General features: G+C 32.6%; 2 protein-coding genes and 1 non-coding gene across 4 annotated transcripts; 2 read left to right on the forward strand and 1 right to left on the reverse strand.

Moving 5' to 3' along the window:
* The first annotated feature begins 426 nt into the window (after positions 1-426).
* On the forward strand, positions 427-6,120 carry LOC113847196 (protein disulfide-isomerase-like). Of its 2 annotated transcripts, none has more exons than XM_027476143.1 (11): positions 427-734; positions 1,913-1,943; positions 2,038-2,325; positions 2,402-2,590; positions 2,682-2,807; positions 3,725-3,862; positions 3,954-4,073; positions 4,259-4,376; positions 5,333-5,445; positions 5,644-5,837; positions 5,962-6,120. In XM_027476143.1, exons 1-10 carry the CDS (start codon positions 562-564, stop codon positions 5,830-5,832), a joined length of 1,485 nt encoding a protein of 494 aa, XP_027331944.1. In that variant the 5' UTR covers positions 427-561; the 3' UTR covers positions 5,833-5,837; positions 5,962-6,120. The 2 variants fall into 2 exon arrangements, with proteins under 2 accessions (XP_027331944.1, XP_027331945.1); XM_027476144.1 differs by lacking the exon at positions 427-734 and adding an exon at positions 1,453-1,571.
* Positions 6,121-10,966: 4,846 nt separating this feature from the next.
* On the reverse strand, positions 10,967-11,073 carry LOC113848723. Its single transcript, XR_003501983.1, has one exon. It is a non-coding gene; the product is annotated as a small nucleolar RNA R71 (small nucleolar RNA).
* Positions 11,074-12,227: 1,154 nt separating this feature from the next.
* LOC113874302 lies at positions 12,228-13,244 on the forward strand. Its single transcript, XM_027512537.1, has one exon. The coding sequence runs from the start codon at positions 12,228-12,230 to the stop codon at positions 13,242-13,244; it is 1,017 nt and encodes a 338-aa protein (XP_027368338.1).
* Positions 13,245-18,519: the final 5,275 nt, after the last annotated feature.

Consider the following 18,519-nt stretch of genomic DNA (forward strand, 5'->3'; position numbering starts at 1 on the left):
ACTAAATAACTAAATTCTTTGAATTATGTTTGTGAGTTAATTTTTATAGGAGAAATGGAAGGAAAACAATTTATTTAATTGTTATATTATTTGAAATATTTTAAATAAAAATATTTTAGAAAATTTCGTAATCACATATTTTTAAATTTTTAATTTAAAATTTTTTTCATTAATTTTCTTTTTTTTTCTTCAACCTTTCTTTCTTTTCTTTAAATTCCAGGACAAATCCTTAAGTGGCTATTACGGTATTTCCAAAATATTAATTAAAAACTTTAAAGTTTAATTTTTTTATAAAAGATATAATAATACATTTTTTAATTTTTGTTTATCATATCATAATTTAATTAAGAGCTTGAAGAAAAAATAACAAAAAAGACAAAGAGGTAGAATTGGAGCCGGTGCAAGTGCGAAAGTTATAAACATTTGATCTGCATCAATCTGTGTCACATGCGTTTGTCATGTTCCTCTCTCGTCTCGTTCACATTTCATTCAATTTAAACACCCAACGGCATCTCCCAAACACTGTTTAATTGAGAGCGCGCTTCAGAGTTGTGTTTAGCAATGGCGCATTCAATTTGGTTCTTCTTCTTCGTGTCCCTTCTCTCTCTCTTCGCATCTCAGATCTCCGCAAACGAGACTGAAGCCAAAGAGTTCGTTCTCACATTGGATCATTCCAACTTCTCCGATACCGTTAGCAATTACAATTTCATCGTCGTCGAGTTCTACGCTCCTTGGTATCTTCCATCTGCGTTTTATTATTTTTTTTCGTTTTTCTTTTGCCAACCAATGCTCGTACGTTAGTTAAAAAAATTAATAAATAATATTTATTAAAAATGACGTTGATATGATTTTTTAATTTAATTTTTTAAACTTACTATTTGTTTTCTTATTTTTAATTTTTGTAGAGTCACTACTTAGATAGGTTTTTTTAAGTGTCATGTTAAAGTTTTTTTTGATAGTGTTATGGTGAGCGAAGTGTTTTGGATTGATTCATCGTTTTATGTACTCATCTTTTGGTTTGCGTTTGGCATGAAGTGGTGAAGTTGTGGCTTTTGCTGCTAAATTTGCTGCACTTTCCAGTTGGTTATTTATGGCTTGATTTGCTTATGACTGAAAAGAGCTTAAGGGCCTGTTTGAATAAAAAATTGAGTAGAATTAATTTTCAATTGTTGAAAGTAATAGTGGGATAGGATAACGCTTGGTTGTTGTTGTGAAAGTAATTAGGACATGTGCCAAAAATATTCTTAGCCATACAATTTTATTGGAAAGTAAGAGAGTTTTTTCATCGGAGAGCACGAGAATTAATATTTTTAACTGTAAACCAAGCTGGTATTAAGTGTCTGTTTGTATACCCTTGTTGACAGAATAATGACATAATTGTAAATTTCTACTTCTCACAACCGTATATACATTTACCCAAACAGGCCATAGATTGTTAGTTTTAATGTGTTAGTCTTGGTGAAATCAACATGTGATTTTTGGTTGGATCTTGGATCCATGAGTATTGAAATAGTAAATATGGTTGGGTTGACTAACCTGGCTATAACTTGGACGTTTAGTCTCATTTACTGGTGGGGATACTCTGAGAAACCAAAAAATGTGTTTAATTTAATGCTGCCTAAGATTATTCAGATTGTTTAATTTCTTGATCTTTATGCTGGAATGAAATTCTTTGAGATTCAAGCATTTGTGCTGCGCTGTGCTATTAACACTGGGTTACATATTTGCTTTTATTTGCTGAAAGGAGAGGGGTTAGACCTGTGCATGCTGAAAAGTGAAAATAGTTTCAGTTATGCAATACAATAAATTATGATCATAGTCATCCAGCTGATTATTCTTGGCTCATTGTTAATGTAGTTTTAACAATTATTTTTCTCAACTCTTTATAATTCGTTTTTTCCCCTCTTTCTAGGTGCGGCCACTGTATGAAGCTTGCTCCTGAGGTATTTTTTTCAGTTTTTATTTTAGGATTTCCATTAAGTTCATCTGGTAAGGTTATGTGAATTCTGAATTTTCTATTATATTTTGTTCCTGTAGTATGAGAAAGCTGCTTCTATCTTGAGTAGCCATGATCCTCCAGTTCTTTTAGCTAAAGTTGATGCCAATGATGAAAAGAACAGAGAACTTGCAAACGAATTTGAAGTTCAGGGATTTCCAACAATTAAGATTCTGAGAAATGGGGGTAAGGTCGTGCAAGAATACAAAGGTCCACGTGAAACAAATGGTATTGTTGACTATTTGAAAAAGCAAAGTGGTCCTGCAACAACTGAAATTAAATCTGTTGATGATGCTAGTGTTATTATTGGTGAAAATAAAGTTGTTATTGTAAGTGATCTTCTATCACACTTTTATGTTGTTTTTGAATTGTTTTGGGGTATAATTATATTTTCATTATTATCAGGTTGGGATTTTCCCAAAATTTTCTGGGGAAGAGTTTGAGAACTTTACTGCATTGGCAGAGACATTGCGTTCTGAATACGATTTTGGTCACACTTTGGATGCCAAACACCTTCCTCGGGGAGAATCATCAGTGACTGGGCCCGTAATTAGATTATTTAAGCCATTTGATGAGCTTTTTATTGACTTCAAGGCAAGTGTTGATTTCTGCAGATGGATTTCTTTTATGTGATTTGAACATATTTAATCTCATTTGGTTGTGTATAATTGCCTCATGGTTGTAGGATTTCCATGTGGAAGCTTTAGAAAAATTTGTTGAAGAATCCAGTGTCCCTATTGTGACTATCTTTAACAATGACCCAAGCAATCACCCGTTTGTTATCAAATTCTTTAACAATCCCCATGTAAAGGTAATATTCTATCTAACACGTTTGTTTGCTCAATGTTAAGCTCGAGGATTCATTGTAATCATACTATTGTAGCACTGTTTTATATTTGTCACTGAGTTCACCCTTCTACTAATATCATCCCCCTGTAGGTTACCTTCTGTATTCCATAATTTGCTTGCTTTCATGACATTTCTTCTCCATATTGTTTATTATTTTCTTTTGTTTTTGTTCCCCTAACTCCTATTTGATATCCAGTTATTTTTTTTTTATCATATTGGATTTTCAAAAAGTTATAAATTCAATAAAATTCAAATTATTGTGGGCGAATACTTATTTCATTATCAATTTCAGATGTAAGGTATGTAGGGTTAGGCCATCACTTCTGAACAAAGGATTGATCTTAGTTTATTGTGCCATCTCACCAGTGAGTCATTAAGATCTATTTTTAATTAAATCTTAGATATGAATAAGTCCTGTTGTTACCATTGCTTCTCTATGAATGGTTAGGTATGAATTCTATAGTTGAGCCTCTCTAATAAGATTTTTTTGTTCTAAAAATCTTCTATTGACTTGTGGCTTTATTTGTTTGTTTTAGGAATATATATACGTCTATAGATGGATTTATTAATATGTTTTTATTACACTGCCTTTCATGAGAATGTGAGATGACCCATTGGCCTTTAGATATTAAAAATTTATATCATTGATATCATTTTTTTCCTTCTTTCACCCTTCTATTTCCCATATATACATATTGCTTAACAACATAATCAAATTCATTTTTTTAATGCAATATTCCAGTTGGTATTATTTTATTGCCAATATATCATATATTTATTTAGATTTCTATTTTGACTACTTTAGGACCAGATAATTTTAATTTGTTCTTTAGTTCTCTGATGTTCCAAATTTCTAAATTCAGATTTTGAAATTGTTAGGCAATGATGTTCATCAACTTCACTGCTGACACGGCTGATTCTCTGAAATTAAAATACCATGAAACTGCCGAGCAATATAGAAAAGAGGGCATAAGCTTTCTAGTGGGAGACGTTGAGGCCAGTCAAGGTGCATTCCAGGTTTGCATAAAAAAAGCTTCCGCTTTGACTCTATAGTTATGCTTTGCTTAATTTTGAAGTTTGACATCATGACTTTGGCTTGTCCTGGCAGTATTTTGGCCTTAAGGTGGACCAAGTGCCTCTAATTATCGTTCAACATAATGACGGGTCAAAATTTTTGAAAACTAATTTGGAACCTGATCATATTGCAACTTGGTTGAAGGCATACAAGGTGATGCATTGATGCTTATTTCAATTAATAACATGTATCTTTTATTTGCTTTAATTTGGTATCTTTATTTTAGTAGTTTGAGGTTTAGTAATATCTTTAGTTTTACTTAACTGTATTCTTTCTATTATTTGCTATTCAGTTTGTTTCTTTTTATCTAATCAAACTATTTCTCTGTATAATTTCAGGATGGAAATGTTGAACCATTTAAGAAGTCTGAACCTATTCCGGAAGTTAACAATGAACCTGTTAAAGTGGTGGTTGCAGACAATTTTCAGGACGTAGTTTTCAACTCAGGGAAAAATGGTATAATTGTTTTGCTTCAATTTGATTTTATTCCGTCAATTTTCTGCCAGAATTCGGCTTTTGCTGCGATCTAATTCAATATCATATTGTTGGGGTAGATTTTATTTCTTGCACATATAAGAGAACTATGCACTGATAAAAATTATTTAAATAGGCTTAAATATGTTTTTAGTCCTCACATTTTAGTAAGTTTTTTGTTTTAGTTCCTTTAAATAAATTTTTTTGTTTAGTCCCTACTTTTTATAAATTTTTGTTTTTAGTCCTTAATAGTGATTTGGTCCATATTGAGATATTGCCATGTGTTAGTTTTTTATTTGACCACATAAGCATTAGGGACTAAAAAAATATTTATATAAAAATAGGGACTAAAATAAAAAAAAATTGTTTGAAGGGACAAAAACAAAAAATTCACTAAAATTTGAGGACAAAAAATATATTTAAGCCTTCAAATAATGAATACCTCTCCAGAGTTACATACTGCTTGGTTGGAAAGATTTTATTTTTCTCTTCCCTCCCATTAGAATCCCTAAGCTCCTTTAAAATAAACAATCCACTAGACATGACTTTTAATTCGGTTAAAAAGGGTAAAAAAAGACTTCGAAGAAACTTAGAAGAAGTTATTTAAAGAGATCTGTTGATAAATATTTTTGAGAATTTAATTTTTGATCAAGTTCAATAGCATTGTGTGATCAATAGAATTGATCTTGTTTAGTGGATTAAGGTTTGTTTGTTGAAGTAGTCCTTGTATGATATTTTGTATTTAAAATTATAAGTCGAAGGATTACTGTTACTATCCTAATGACTACTATTATAAAAGAAAGCTGTCACATAGACATTTCATGGGTAGGAGTAATGATCTTTTTTCAACTCATTTTTCCAACTATCGTCTTGCATACTTCTCATTTGTTAACTATTGAGAATGAATTTATAAAACTATTAACATAACTACATTGCAGTTTTGCTGGAGTTTTATGCACCTTGGTGTGGTCATTGCAAAAAGTTGGCTCCAATATTGGAGGAAGTTGCTGTTTCATATCAAAGTAATCCTGATGTTGTTATTGCAAAACTGGTGAGAAATGTATCTTTTTTTAAGGATCGTGCTTATATTTATTTTAGACAATCACTTTGCACTATTATGTAAGCAGCTTGATGAGAGAATAATGGAAATGGATTTGTACACTAACAGACACAAAATGACTGTAACTACGTATAAAGCTTTTATATAATTAAACGTTGCTCAACTTTTTTTTATGCACCTCCTTTCCAGGATGCAACTGTCAACGATATCCCTAGTGAACCTTTTGATGTACGAGGATATCCAACTCTGTACTTCAGGTCAGCAAGTGGAAAGATATCACAGTATGATGGAAATAGGACGAAGGAAGATATCATAGATTTCATTGAAAAGAACCGGGATAAACCGGATCAACAAGAACAAGTAAAAGATGAGCTTTGAATGAGGTTAATATGTATATATCATTAGTTCAGCTTCCCTTTGTCCTTGGATTGCCTTTTTAACCAACCCTCACATTTATCTTTCAGAGTTCCTCATTCATATTTTGATTTAATTGTTTTGCCCTTGCAGGAATGCAGCTGTTTCTCCGAGTATATAGACACACACTAAGTTGTATGTAGGATCTCGAATCTTTTTAGCATTTAAATTAACCATCTTAGTGAGTTTCTTTGTGAACCTTTTACCCTTTCAATTTTGTCTTCGTTTATACATTTTTTTTTCTGAATAAGATGCGAGATTAATTTTTCTTGGTATAGTTTAGTTTAATAATAAAAAATCCATGGCTGTAAAATCCTTGGATCGTTGTTAAATCAATAGATGCGATTAGTCTTGGTCACTGTTAAACAAAAATAACAGAAGGAAAGAAAGTATTAAGTTGTAAGGGAGTAGAGAGTATTGGCTGCAATATGTGTGCTCCTTTATTGAATATCGACTTGAATTTAAATACATTTGAGAAAAAATAACAGAACAAGAGATCAGGTTCATGATTTTAGGAACTGCGAGTAAATTGAAAATAAAAAACATACTTTGCTTCTTTCTCATGAATTCAAACTTCTTCAATGGAAAGGACTTGGTAAACATATCAACAACTTGCTCTTCGATTTTACAGTGAACTAAAGTTGTATCACCATTTTCTTGGACTTCTCTTAAATAAAATAACTTGACATTAAAGTACTTGGTTTTTCCATGAAACACAAAATTATACGAATTAAATTGTAGTTTAATTATCAACAAAAAAAAAATTGTGCTTCGATCTTGCTTTAAGCTAAAATTTGCCAAAATTTTTCTTGATCATATAGCTTGATTTACAGATATTGTGGTAGCCACAAACGCATTTTTTTGTTGTTGATTGAGCTACAATTTCTTGCTTCTTGGAGCATTAAGAGAAAAGACTTGAACTTATACTTAAAACAGTATTCTAAAGCAATTCTCATATTATTTAAGCTATTTGTCTAACCGTTGTTAGAAAAGTCAAATAATTTAAAGTCTTGTACCTTTTAGTACTTGACAGTATAATTGATGGTTTTCTTTGATGTATTTCACAACTTTCTTTATTGTTTTTAAGTTTTTAAGTCTAGCTCACTAACACAATGCATTAATCTTAAAAACAAGCTAATAAGAATAAGATATTAAGCTTTAGAGATGTAAATACGTTAGACACCTAATTAACCTTATAAAATGTGATTCACTTACTTTATCAGCTCCATCTTTCTAAATGAACTTTTCCTTTTGATGCATAAGAGCTATATAGTTTTGCATTCATCAAGCTATTTTTATTTTTTTTTGAGAATCTCTTTGCAGATTTTTCTAACAAATAAAAATATCGTTCTTCTTTTGATTGATCTCAGTTGCCTAGAAAATAAGTTATAAGATCAAGATCAGTCATATCAAAGACAACTTTTATTTCTTACTTGAATTATTCAATCAATCTAGGTTGCTTCCTGACATGTAGCTATGAATAGACTCTTTTGTAAGTCTAAGTGTAGCAAATGGTCATTAATTCTATCATTCTATACTCCTGGGGCTTATTTTAAGTCGTATAGGGTTTTTTTTAGCAACTAGACTTTATCTCTTTGGCTTTTGATCAAACCTTCAAGTTGCTTCACATAAATCTCCTCCTACAAAAAATCATTAAGGAAAGGTGACTTGATGTCCATGTGTACACTTGGCAGCTTTTTTTATCTACCCTAGAAAGTAGCAATCTCATTGTGTTGACTTTTGCAACTAGAAGAAAAGTAATTGATTTCAAGTCAAAATATTTGAAAATAACCTTTCACAACAAGTCTTACTTTATGCTTGTTTATAGATCTATCAAGGTTGAGTTTTGTTCTACTCAACCATTTCATCCCTATGACATTTCTATCATAAGGTCTTGAAATCAACTCTCAAGTTTAATTTCTTTCAATCATGGACAACTCCTCTTGCATTGCACTTAACCATTTCTTCTCTGTAGTAGCTTCTTCAAAATTAGTTGATTCGCATACAACTATGGTAGTCAAAATTGTGTATTGGCTCGTAAATCACATGTGTTAGCTTGCTCTCAAAATCACAAATAACTAGGATTAGGTGGGATTGTCGTGCTGCATCGTAAAATTGGTAAGCACGAACAACTCCAGCATGCTGAGAAAACCCAATTTTAAATCCCCAATGACCTGTGACTTGCATTTTTTTTTATCCAATTTGCTTAATACCTATCAAAACCCTAAAATCTATTCAAAACTTCCTTCCTTCCTCTGCTTTGCAATTTTATTCCACTTTAGAAAACCCTGTTTTGCTTTGCTTCAACGACTGTGGTTTGATCTGACGACTGTGCAATTTGCAACCTGTGAAACTTTCATTTGTGACTTGTGAAGATTTGTTCTACAACCTGCAGCTTGTTTTGTCCTGCTGTTGTGTGATGTTGTGCTATTGTTTTTCTCTCTAGATTCTTTTTCTTGTCAATTTAATTTGTTGACCTTACGAGTTTATTGATAAATCCACATTTTACTATATTTTTAGTATAGTTTTTGTTAATAAATAAGTAGTAAAGTGTTAAATAAACTTGGAAAAACTATAAAAATTGCATCAATATTCATAATTGTGTAAATAGTTGAGAATTTTAGATTTTATTCCAATTCTGAACAATTTGACTTGAAAAGATTTATTTCTTGTGCAGAAGCTTGAGCTGAAGATATTTGAGTTGAGGATTAAAGTGAAGAAAGTAGAGGAATTTAGCTTTAAAGATGAAGAATCGAGTGTTATGTGTTGGGCGTAACCACTTTGAGCACATAGAGTTAACACTTTAAAAAAGAAATTCATGAAGAGCAAGTAAGTAGTAATTTCTAGGTTGTGAAAGTGAATATTCTAGCAGCAGAAAATATGATAGACCTTTGCACGTGTTCACTCCAAGCATTTAAAGTAGCTACGCCCAAAGCTAATTTGCCCAGTAACCTTGCGCAACACCCTATCCGCTGAGAGTAGCCACACGCAGATGCGCGTTAACACTTTAACCATTCACAGTGAACACGCATAAGACAAAAGCTCAGAAAACACTTGTGCGTTAACACTCTGACCACTTAGATTGTCCACACAAAAGTAACAGAATTTTGAAAATCACTTCTAAGTGTCGACTTTAGATGATTTGAGTTTCGAATTCAATTATAGAAGCTTCTAGAAGACCTTTCATGTTTTAATCTTCAGAGATTAATGTGTGGAAGTGAAAAAGGCGGGAAAAACACTATAAATAGAAGTTGAAAGTTCAGATTTGTAACTTTTGTCCATTTTTTTGTTATTTTTCACTTTGTAATTGTTTTAACTTCCAAGGGAAGTTAGAGAGAGAGAGGTTGGGAATGACTTTCAAGCTTCATTGCTAGAGGAATTAGGGTGAAGATTGGGTCTTGGAAGATGTTCTTCTACTTCTTGTCTTCTTCTTCTCCTATTTCTCCTTCTTCCATTGTAATGTTGTTCTAAACTTTTTTGGTTAGGGATCTATGGATCTTGATTTGACATTGTGATGTAGTTTTGGATCTGAATTTTGAAATTTTAGTTGAATTGAGTATGTGATTCTGTTCTTAATGCAATTGTGAACTAATCCTTCATTCAATTGAACTTACAGGAGTTTTCATCAATGGAAATTGGGTTTATTTCTTAGATCTGAATCATGTGCCTAGGTTATTGAGATCTTAGGAATAAGTATCATAATCTAATAATTCTATAATTTTCAGAACTTAATGCAATATATGATTGAATTTCACCTAAGGAATTAGGGAGGTTTAATTAGATATTAGGATCAATGAGGCAAAGGAATTGTCCTTTGATTAAAGAAGTGAAATTGATTATCAATCAATTAGAATTCTTAAGAGTTCAAAACATTATTACATTGCAATTAAAAATCTGGTGAAGTGATTCCTAACTATTTTTCATATAGCATTTTTAATACAAATTTCGTATTCTGTTTTTACAGCACAATTGTTACCTTTCATTGTTTTTATTCCTTACTTTTACATGTGTACAAATCTTCTAAATGAACTATGTGGCTCAAATAATTGTTGAATTGTGAATTGGTAATTGAAAATAAGATCCTTGTGGACGATACTTGGGACTTATATTGATTTCCAAATTTTATTACTTGCTACAACTACCTAGTATACTTGATAGTTAGGAATTTTAAGTAAAGAATACTGCTGTATTTTGAATCCAATTTACGTGTACCAAGTTTTTGACGTCGTTGCCAGGGATCTTCATTTCTCAATATCATTAGTAGCAAGGAGACAATTAGATTGAGCTATTTGTTTTCTGTTTTCTTTCTAAATTTTGTTTTTAGTAATTGAATTTCGTATTACCTTTTTACTAGTTTTTATATATATTGTTGTTGTCCAGTTCTGTATAATTTCTTTGTCATTATATTTTGTATTCAGTTAAATGTTTACATGTTAGTTTTCTTTCTTACTTTCTTGTAGGATATTCTGTTAGTATTTGTTTTACATTATATTGTTCTATATTTTGATCAATTTCAAGTTTTTTTGCTGTGCTTAGTTTTCTTGTGTTTTATGTGTGGAAAAAACAAAAACAAGGCTGCTCTTGTGTTTGATCCGGATTTAGGAGTATAAAATTCAGTAAGCAAGGAGGAAGAATTGGAATCTGCACCTTATACTCCTAAATCGGAAAAACTTCAAATTCCTTCTCCTACACCACTAACTCCTCAAGAGAAGAAAATGGCTGAACAGACCATGATGAGAACTTTAGGAGATTATGAGTACCTAATATGCATGGATATAACTCCTCTATAGTCAGACCTACCATATAAGCCAACCATTTTGAAATAAAACCAGCTTTACTTCATTTAGTTCAGCAAGATCAATTTTCTGGTTCAATTTCAAATGATCCTAACTTACATAGCTCTAACTTTTTGTAGCTTTGTGACACAATAAGGATGAATGTAGTCAACGAGGATTCAATTAGATTGAGATTGTTTCCATTTTCATTAAGAGATAAAGCTAAATGTTGGCTACAAGCTCAACCACAAGGAAGCATAACCACTTGGGCAGACCTTGCTAATAAGTTCCTTACCAAGTATTTTCCACCTTCCAAAGGTACCAAATTAAGAGGTGAGATCACATCATTTGTGCAGCAAGAAGAAGAATCTTTGTATGAAGCTTGGGAGAGATATAAAGAGTTGTTGAGAAAGTGTCTACACCATTGCATACCGAAATGGGTGTAATTGGAAACTTTCTATAATGGATTGAGTACAGTCACTAGAACTATGATTGACGCAGTTGTGGGAAGATCATTGAATACTAAATCATTAGAGGAAGCTCAGCGAATTATAGAGATGATGGCTTTATCTATGTACCAAAATTCTAATTCTAGACACCCTACAAGGAGTGGAGGATATGAAGCCAAAATTCTTGAGACTTTCCTTGCACAGAACTAGCTGTAAAGCCAATTGTTTTCAGATCAAATTCCTACACTAACTCAACAAATAAGCAACTTACAAGCTGCTCCAATCTAGAACATTCAACTTACTTGTGATTTTTGTGGAGGAACCAATGGTGCATGTGATGCATCTACAATTGAACCACAAGAGCAAGTTAATTACATGGAAAATTTTCATTGACAACAACCTTCATTCCCACCTAGTTTTCAGTATCCTAATAGCAGAAATCACAAATACTCTAATTGGAATACTCAATATTCTGTTGCCAAGAATTCTAACTCTGGTATGCCTTTTTTGAATGCAGGTCCAGCAACACAACAATCTTATTTTCAAAGGAATCCAGCCATTCAACCTCAAGGAAATAAAATTTTTTCCAAACCTATGACTGAAAGGTTGAATGAAATGGAGGAAACCATGCTGCAATTTATGAAAGTGACCCAAACAAGCTTCAAGAATAAAAAAATCTTCTATAAAAAAGCTTAAAACTCAAATCAGATAGTTGGCTGAACAACTCTCCAGTAGAGATGAGGGAATATTTCCTAGCAATACAGTTGTCAACCCAAAAGAACAATATCAAGCTATGATGACTAGGAGTGGAGCTATTGTGGGAAGTCCCAAACCAGCTAAAATGAGGTTGAATAATTCTGTTGCAAAGGAGAAGTTTAAATATGATTTAGATGAAGAAAATTTCACTTTGCTAAAAATAGAAAATTCAGAAAAAGAAGAGTCTCTAAGGGTTGTGAGAAAGATAAAGCGACAAATACTTGAAGAAGCAAATCAGCCCATTGATGAAGAAAAATACAGGAGACTCCCTTATTCTCAAAGAGTGCCCAATCCAAATCAAGAAAAACAGTTTGAGAGTTTTCTGGATGTCTTCAAGAAACTTCAAATAAATATTCCTTTTGCTGAAGCACTTGAGTAAATGCCTTCCTATGCAAAATTTATGAAGGAGCTGTTATCTAAGAAGAGGAAGCTTGAGAATGATAAAACAGTCCCTTTGACTGAAGAATACAGTGCTATTTTACAAAGGAAGCTCTCTCAAAAATTAAAGGATCCAGGTTCTTTTAGCATTCCATGTGCCATTGGAAATTGTACTATGGGGAAAGCTCTATGTGATCTTGGGGCCAGCATTAATCTTATGCATCTTGCTATCATGAAGAGACTTGGAATAGAGGAAGTCAAGCCTACTAGCATAACTTTGCAACTCACGAACAAATCTTACACATATCCTTATGGTATTGTAGAGGATTTGCTAGTTAAGATTGACAAATTTATTTTCCTTGCAGATTTTGTAATATTGGACATGGAAGTAGATGCCGACATTCCTTTAATTTTGGGCAGACCATTCCTAGCTATAGGGAGAGCTTTAATTGGTGTTCAAAAGGGAGAACTTATGTTGAGAGTGCATGATGAGAAAGTTATTTTCAATGTAATTGAGGCACTCAAACATCCTAATGATTATATTACTTGCATAAGGGTTGATATCTTAGATTCTATTACTTTCCCTCATTTTATTGATAATGTTGATGAGATTTCATTGTTAAAGGAAACAATAGTTATAGGGAATTATTCTGCTGTTGTAAAAACAAAAGAGCACTTGAGAAAATATGTCCAACAACTTGACACCTTGCCAATTATTTCTTCTTCAGAAAATTCAGTAAGGGAAGAACTGAAAATGGAAATAAAGGAAGAAAAGGTTGAGAAACTTGAGCTGAAACAACTACCTTCCCACTTGAGATACTCTTTCTTAGGCCAAGAACATGAAAATCTGGTAATTATTAATAATGATCTCAAGGGAAAGGAAGAAGAGAAATTGTTGAGAATTCTAATAGCACACAAGTCAGCAATTGGCTGGCATATTTCAGATTTAAAGGGGATTAATCCATCTTTTTGCAAGCATAGAATTCTATTTGAAGACAACTACAAACCAGTAGTTTAGCCACAAAGAAGATTAAATCCAGCTATGAAAGATGTAATAAGAAAAGAAGTGATGAAGTTGCTGGATGCAGGGATTATCTACCCAATTTCGGACAACCAATGGGTTAGTCCAGTCCAAGTTGTCCCTAAAAAAGGAGGGATAACAGTTGTGCCTAATGAGAAAAATAAATTAATACCTACTAGAACTGTCACGGGCTGGTACACGTGTATTGATTATAGAAAATTAAATGATGCAACTAGAAAGGATCACTTTCCATTGCCATTTGCTGATCAAATGTTGGAAAGGCTAGCTGGACATGCATTTTATTGTTTTCTTGATAGATATTCTGGCTACAAGAAAATAGCGGTGGACCCTATGGATCAAGAGAATACTGCATTTACATGTCCATTTGGAGTTTTTGCATATAGAAGAATGCTATTTGGATTGTGCAATACTCCCGCTACCTTTAAAAGATGTATGCTGTCCATTTTTCTAATTTAGTAGAAAAAATTATTGAAGTGTTTATGAATGATTTCTCTATTTTTGGTAATTATTTTGATGATTGTCTAGCTAATCTGTCCATTGTTTTACAAAGATGTCAAGACACCAACCTGGTTTTAAATTGGGAGAAGTGTCATTTCATGGTCCAAGAGGGAATTGTCCTTGGCCATAGAATTTCTGAAAAAAGGGATGGAGGTGGATCAGGCCAAAATTGAAGTTATTAGTAAACTGCCTCCACCAATTAATATTAAAGGAGTTAGGAGTTTCTTAGGTCATGCAGGCTTTTATAGGAGGTTTATTAAAGATTTTTCAAAAATTGTAAAACCTTTTAGTGATTTACTTGCTAAGGATGCTGACTTTGTATTTGATGATTCTTGTTTGCATGCGTTTTCTGTTTTGAAAGAGAAGCTTATCTCTGCACCTATTCTTGCAAAACCTGATTGGAATTTACCTTTTGAATTAATGTTTGATGTAAGTGATAGTGCAGTAGGTGCTGTTCTAGGATAGAAAAAGGATAGAAAATTGCATGTCATTTATTATTCCAGTAAATTGAATTTTGCACAAGTAAATTACACAACTACTGAGAAGGAACTCTTTGCTATTTTGTTTGCTTTTGATAAATTTAGATGATATTTGATAGGATCAAAAGTAATACTCAATATTGATCATTCTACACTTAAATATTTGTTGTCTAAACAAGATGCTAAGCCAAGATTATTGAGATGGATTTTACTGCTGTAGGAGTTTGAATTGGAAATTAGAGATAAAATGGGAAAGAAAAATGGGGTAGCTGATCATTTGTCTAGACTTCCATTGGACAGTTTAACCTCTAATTCTTTAGACATTAATGAAGAATTTTCAGATGAAAGATTGCTTGTTGTGGAAGATCTGCCTTGGTTTGCTGATATTGCAAACTTTAAGGCCACTCAACTCATTCGAAAGAGATTTACTTGGCAACAAAGAGGAAATTCCTTCATGAGAACAAATTTTATGTGTGGGAAGACCCTTATCTGTTCAAAATTCTGCTTAGAAGATGTATCCCACAAAGTGAACAAGTTGAGATATTGTGGCATTGTCATAATTCAGAATATAGAGGCCACCATGGGAGTTCATGAACTACTGCAAAAGTCTTGCAAGCAGGATTTTTTTGGCCTACACTCTTTAAAGATGCCAAGAATTACATTGAGAGCTGTGATAAGTGTCAAAGGGCAGGCAACATCTTTAGAAAACATGAGCTGCCATTAACAACCATTTTGGAAGTGAAATTATTTGATGTATAGGGAATTGACTTCATGAGACCTTTTCTCACGTCTTTCTCTCATGAATATATTCTTGTGGTAGTTGATTATGTCTCTAAGTGGGTGGAAGCCATTCCAACAAGGACAAATGAAGCTAAGGTGGTAATTTCTTTTATAAGAAGGAACATGTTTGTAAGATTTGGAGTGCCCAGATTTTTAATAAATGGTGGAGGTGCTCATTTCGGCAACAAGCATCTTGAATCAGTATTAACAAAGTATGGTGTGAAACACAAAGTTACTACTTGTCACACAATTGAAGAACTAACTAGCAAGTGTACTAGGTAGTTGTAGCAAGTAATAAAATTTGAAAATCAATGAGTCCCAAGTATCGTCCTCAAGGATTAGTTCTACCAATTACCACTTCACAAATCAATAACTAGTTGAGCCAAACGAATTTGGAGTGTTTTGAATCATTTAACAAACAAAAACAATAAAGTGCATAAATCTGAAAAATACAACAAAATAAAGGTACAAATTTAGAAATGAAATGATATGTAAATGAAGTTAGGATTGATTTCACCTATTTATCAATTGCCAAACTGAAGTAGATCTGAACTCTAAGTTCCTTAATTGATTGATGATCAATTTCACTAGATTAATCAAAGGATAATTCCTTGCCTCATTGATCCTAATATCTAACTAAACTACCCTAATTTCTTAGGTGTAATTCAATCAAACATTGCCTTAGTCATTAAAAATTAAGAGAACACAAAATCACGAATTCTTATCCCTAAGATATCCATAACCTTGACATTTAATTCAGATATGAGAAATAAACTCAATTTCCATTGATGAAGATTCCTCTAAGTTCATTTGAACGAAGGTTTAGTTCACAATTGCATTAAGAATAGAATTAAATGTTCAATACAATTAAGATCTTAAAATCCAGATCCACAATCAATTTACAATATCAAAATCGGATCCATCAATCCATAACAAAAAGAAATCAGAACATGTTCCTAAAAGAAAAAAAGAAAGAAAGAGTAGGAGAAGAGGAGCTGTAAATATTTTTCATAAATCCAATTCCTAGCCTGATTCCTCAAGGTCCAGAGCTTGGAAGTCACCCCTAATCTCCCTCTCTAACTCTTCTAAGGTGTAGAAATGAAAAGAAAACAAAACAAAAATGGCAAAAGACTTCCAATTCTGAACTCTTAACCTCTATTTATAATATTTTTTCCTCCTTTTCCACTTCCACACTTTAATCTCTGAGGATTATAGCATGAAAGGTCTTCTAGAAGCTTCTATAACTGAATTAGGAACTCAAATCTTCCAAAGTTGACACTTAGAAGTGATATTTAAAATTTTGTTACTTTTACGTAGACATTCTCAACACTTAGAGTGTCTACGCGCAGCTTTGCGTAGCTACTCTTAGCACCTGGAGTGTCCACACGTAGCTTTGCATAGCTACTCTCAGCACCTGGAGTGTCCACGCGCTTTGCGTAGCTACTCAGAACACTTGAAGTAGCTACTCTCTTGGTCTTCATGGATTTTCTTCTTCAAAGTGTTAACTCTATGTACTCAAAGTGGTTACGTCCTACACATAACACTTGATTCTTCATCTTTAAAGCTCAATTCCTCTACTTTCTTCACTTCAATCTTCAACTCAAATTCTCATCTCAAGCTTCTGCACAAGGATTAAGTCATTTTAAGTCAAATTGTTTAGAATTGGACCAAAAATATAAGATTATAAACTATTTATACAATTATGAATATTAATGCAATTTTTATGATATTTTCAAGTTTATTTACTATTTAACTCCTTATTTACTAACAAAAACTAGGCTAAAAATATAGTAAAATGTGGATTTATCACTACTCCTTATCATCCACAAATAAGTGGATAGGTTGAAGTGTTAAACAGAGAAATTAAACAAATTTTGAAAAAAGTAATGAATAATTCAAGGAAGGATTGGTCAAAGAAGTTAGATGACTCCTTGTGGGCATATAGAACTACCTTTAAGACTCCAATTGGTATGTCACCTTATCAATTAGTCTTTGGAAAGGCATGTCATTTACCTTTGGAGTTGGAACATAAAGCTTATTGGGCCACTAAATGACTGAACTTTGACTCAATTAATGCTGGAGAGAAAAGGATTTTACAGCTACATGAGTTGGAAGAATTCAAGTAGCAAGCCTATGAAAATGCCAAATTATATAAGGAAAGAACTAAGAGAATCCATGATCAGTTCATTCTGAAAAGAGAGTTTAACCCTGGATAACATGTTTTGTTGTTTAATAGAAAGCGCAAGTCAATTTTGGAGCAATTTTAATTGAGGATCAAAAGACAGGGGGAGAGTTCAAGGTCAATGGCCAAAGGTTGAAAGTTTATAATGGAGAGACATTCACAAAGAATATTTCTTGTGTTAAATTGGTTTCTCTTGATTGAGAAACATAAGGCATCAAGCTAGTGACGTTAAAAGAGTGGTTGTGAGAGGCAACTCACATTTTCTAACCTTTTACTCTTGTTAGAAATTAGTTAGAAATTTTTACTTTTTAGTTATTTTTTGAATTCTAGAATTCTGCATTTTCTGAATTGTTAGTTTGAATGTAGTGATTAATTCTGAATTTTCATAAGTAATAATGAATTACAATTTAGATTTTAATGATTGCAGGGTTTGGTTAAGTAAGAATAAAGTGATGAAATCATGTTTTTAAGGATGATCAGCAAATGAGTAGTCACTGTGAGGTAGAAGAGTTGTAATGCAGAGGCTATATTCTGAATTTGATTGTTCAGGTTGACACTCTAAGTGCATAAAGTGTGTACGTAGAGGCCATTACTCTTAGATTTTAAGTTGAAGATTTGCGCATTAACACTTTAGGTGATGAGAGTGTTAACACACAAATGATTTGCACTGGGCGTTATCACTCTTGGGAGCAAAAGTTAAAACGAGCAACTGCGCATTGACACTCTCATCATTCACAATGAACACGTGCAAAGGATTTTCAAAGGATCTATACAGAGGCATTGCGGTGGACACTCTCATCACATAGAGTGTTAATGCGCACACATATACCTTGCGCGTTATCACTCTAGTCATTTACAGTGAACACGCGCACCTGAGTACAATTTTTGCATTATCACTCTGGTCATTTACAGTGAACACGCGTATAGGTGAGAATTTGTAGGTTTTAACTTCAGTCACTTGAAGTAGTCACATGAATTGCACATTGCATTTTAAGTAATCACCCTGACTGATTAGAGTAAGTACCCATATTTTATATTTCATTAAAATCTTTAAGAGTGCTTACTTTCCTTAATTAAAGTGATTACTTGCTCTGCGTGTCTATTTAAAACCCTCAGAGTAACAACACACTGTTTCAAACCCTAAAATCTCAAAACCCTCATTTTTAATCTTTGTTTTCCTATTCACTGTTGATCACGTTTTTGTTGATTATCTACTTCTCCATCATCTGCGAATAGGATTACATCATTTCTACACTTCAATTCCAGGTAATTCTTTCTCTAATTTTGAAATTTATGATTAGGGTTCTTCAAA

The sequence above is a fragment of the Abrus precatorius genome, unplaced genomic scaffold (genome assembly GCF_003935025.1).
Source record: "Abrus precatorius isolate BTA unplaced genomic scaffold, Abrus_2018 Scaffold8, whole genome shotgun sequence".
Taxonomy (NCBI): domain Eukaryota; kingdom Viridiplantae; phylum Streptophyta; class Magnoliopsida; order Fabales; family Fabaceae; genus Abrus; species Abrus precatorius.

What these genes read in the sequence shown, in the direction of transcription:
- LOC113847196 (XM_027476143.1), top strand. Translation starts at nt 562, where the DNA reads ATGGCGCATTCAATTTGGTTCTTCTTCTTCGTGTCCCTTCTCTCTCTC. An exon ending in GTCGAGTTCTACGCTCCTTG is followed by an intron (nt 735 to 1,912) that starts GTATCTTCCATC and finishes CCCTCTTTCTAG; the next exon opens with GTGCGGCCACTGTATGAAGC. An exon ending in GTGAAAATAAAGTTGTTATT is followed by an intron (nt 2,326 to 2,401) that starts GTAAGTGATCTT and finishes CATTATTATCAG; the next exon opens with GTTGGGATTTTCCCAAAATT.
- LOC113874302 (XM_027512537.1), top strand. Translation starts at nt 12,228, where the DNA reads ATGCCTTCCTATGCAAAATTTATGAAGGAGCTGTTATCTAAGAAGAGG.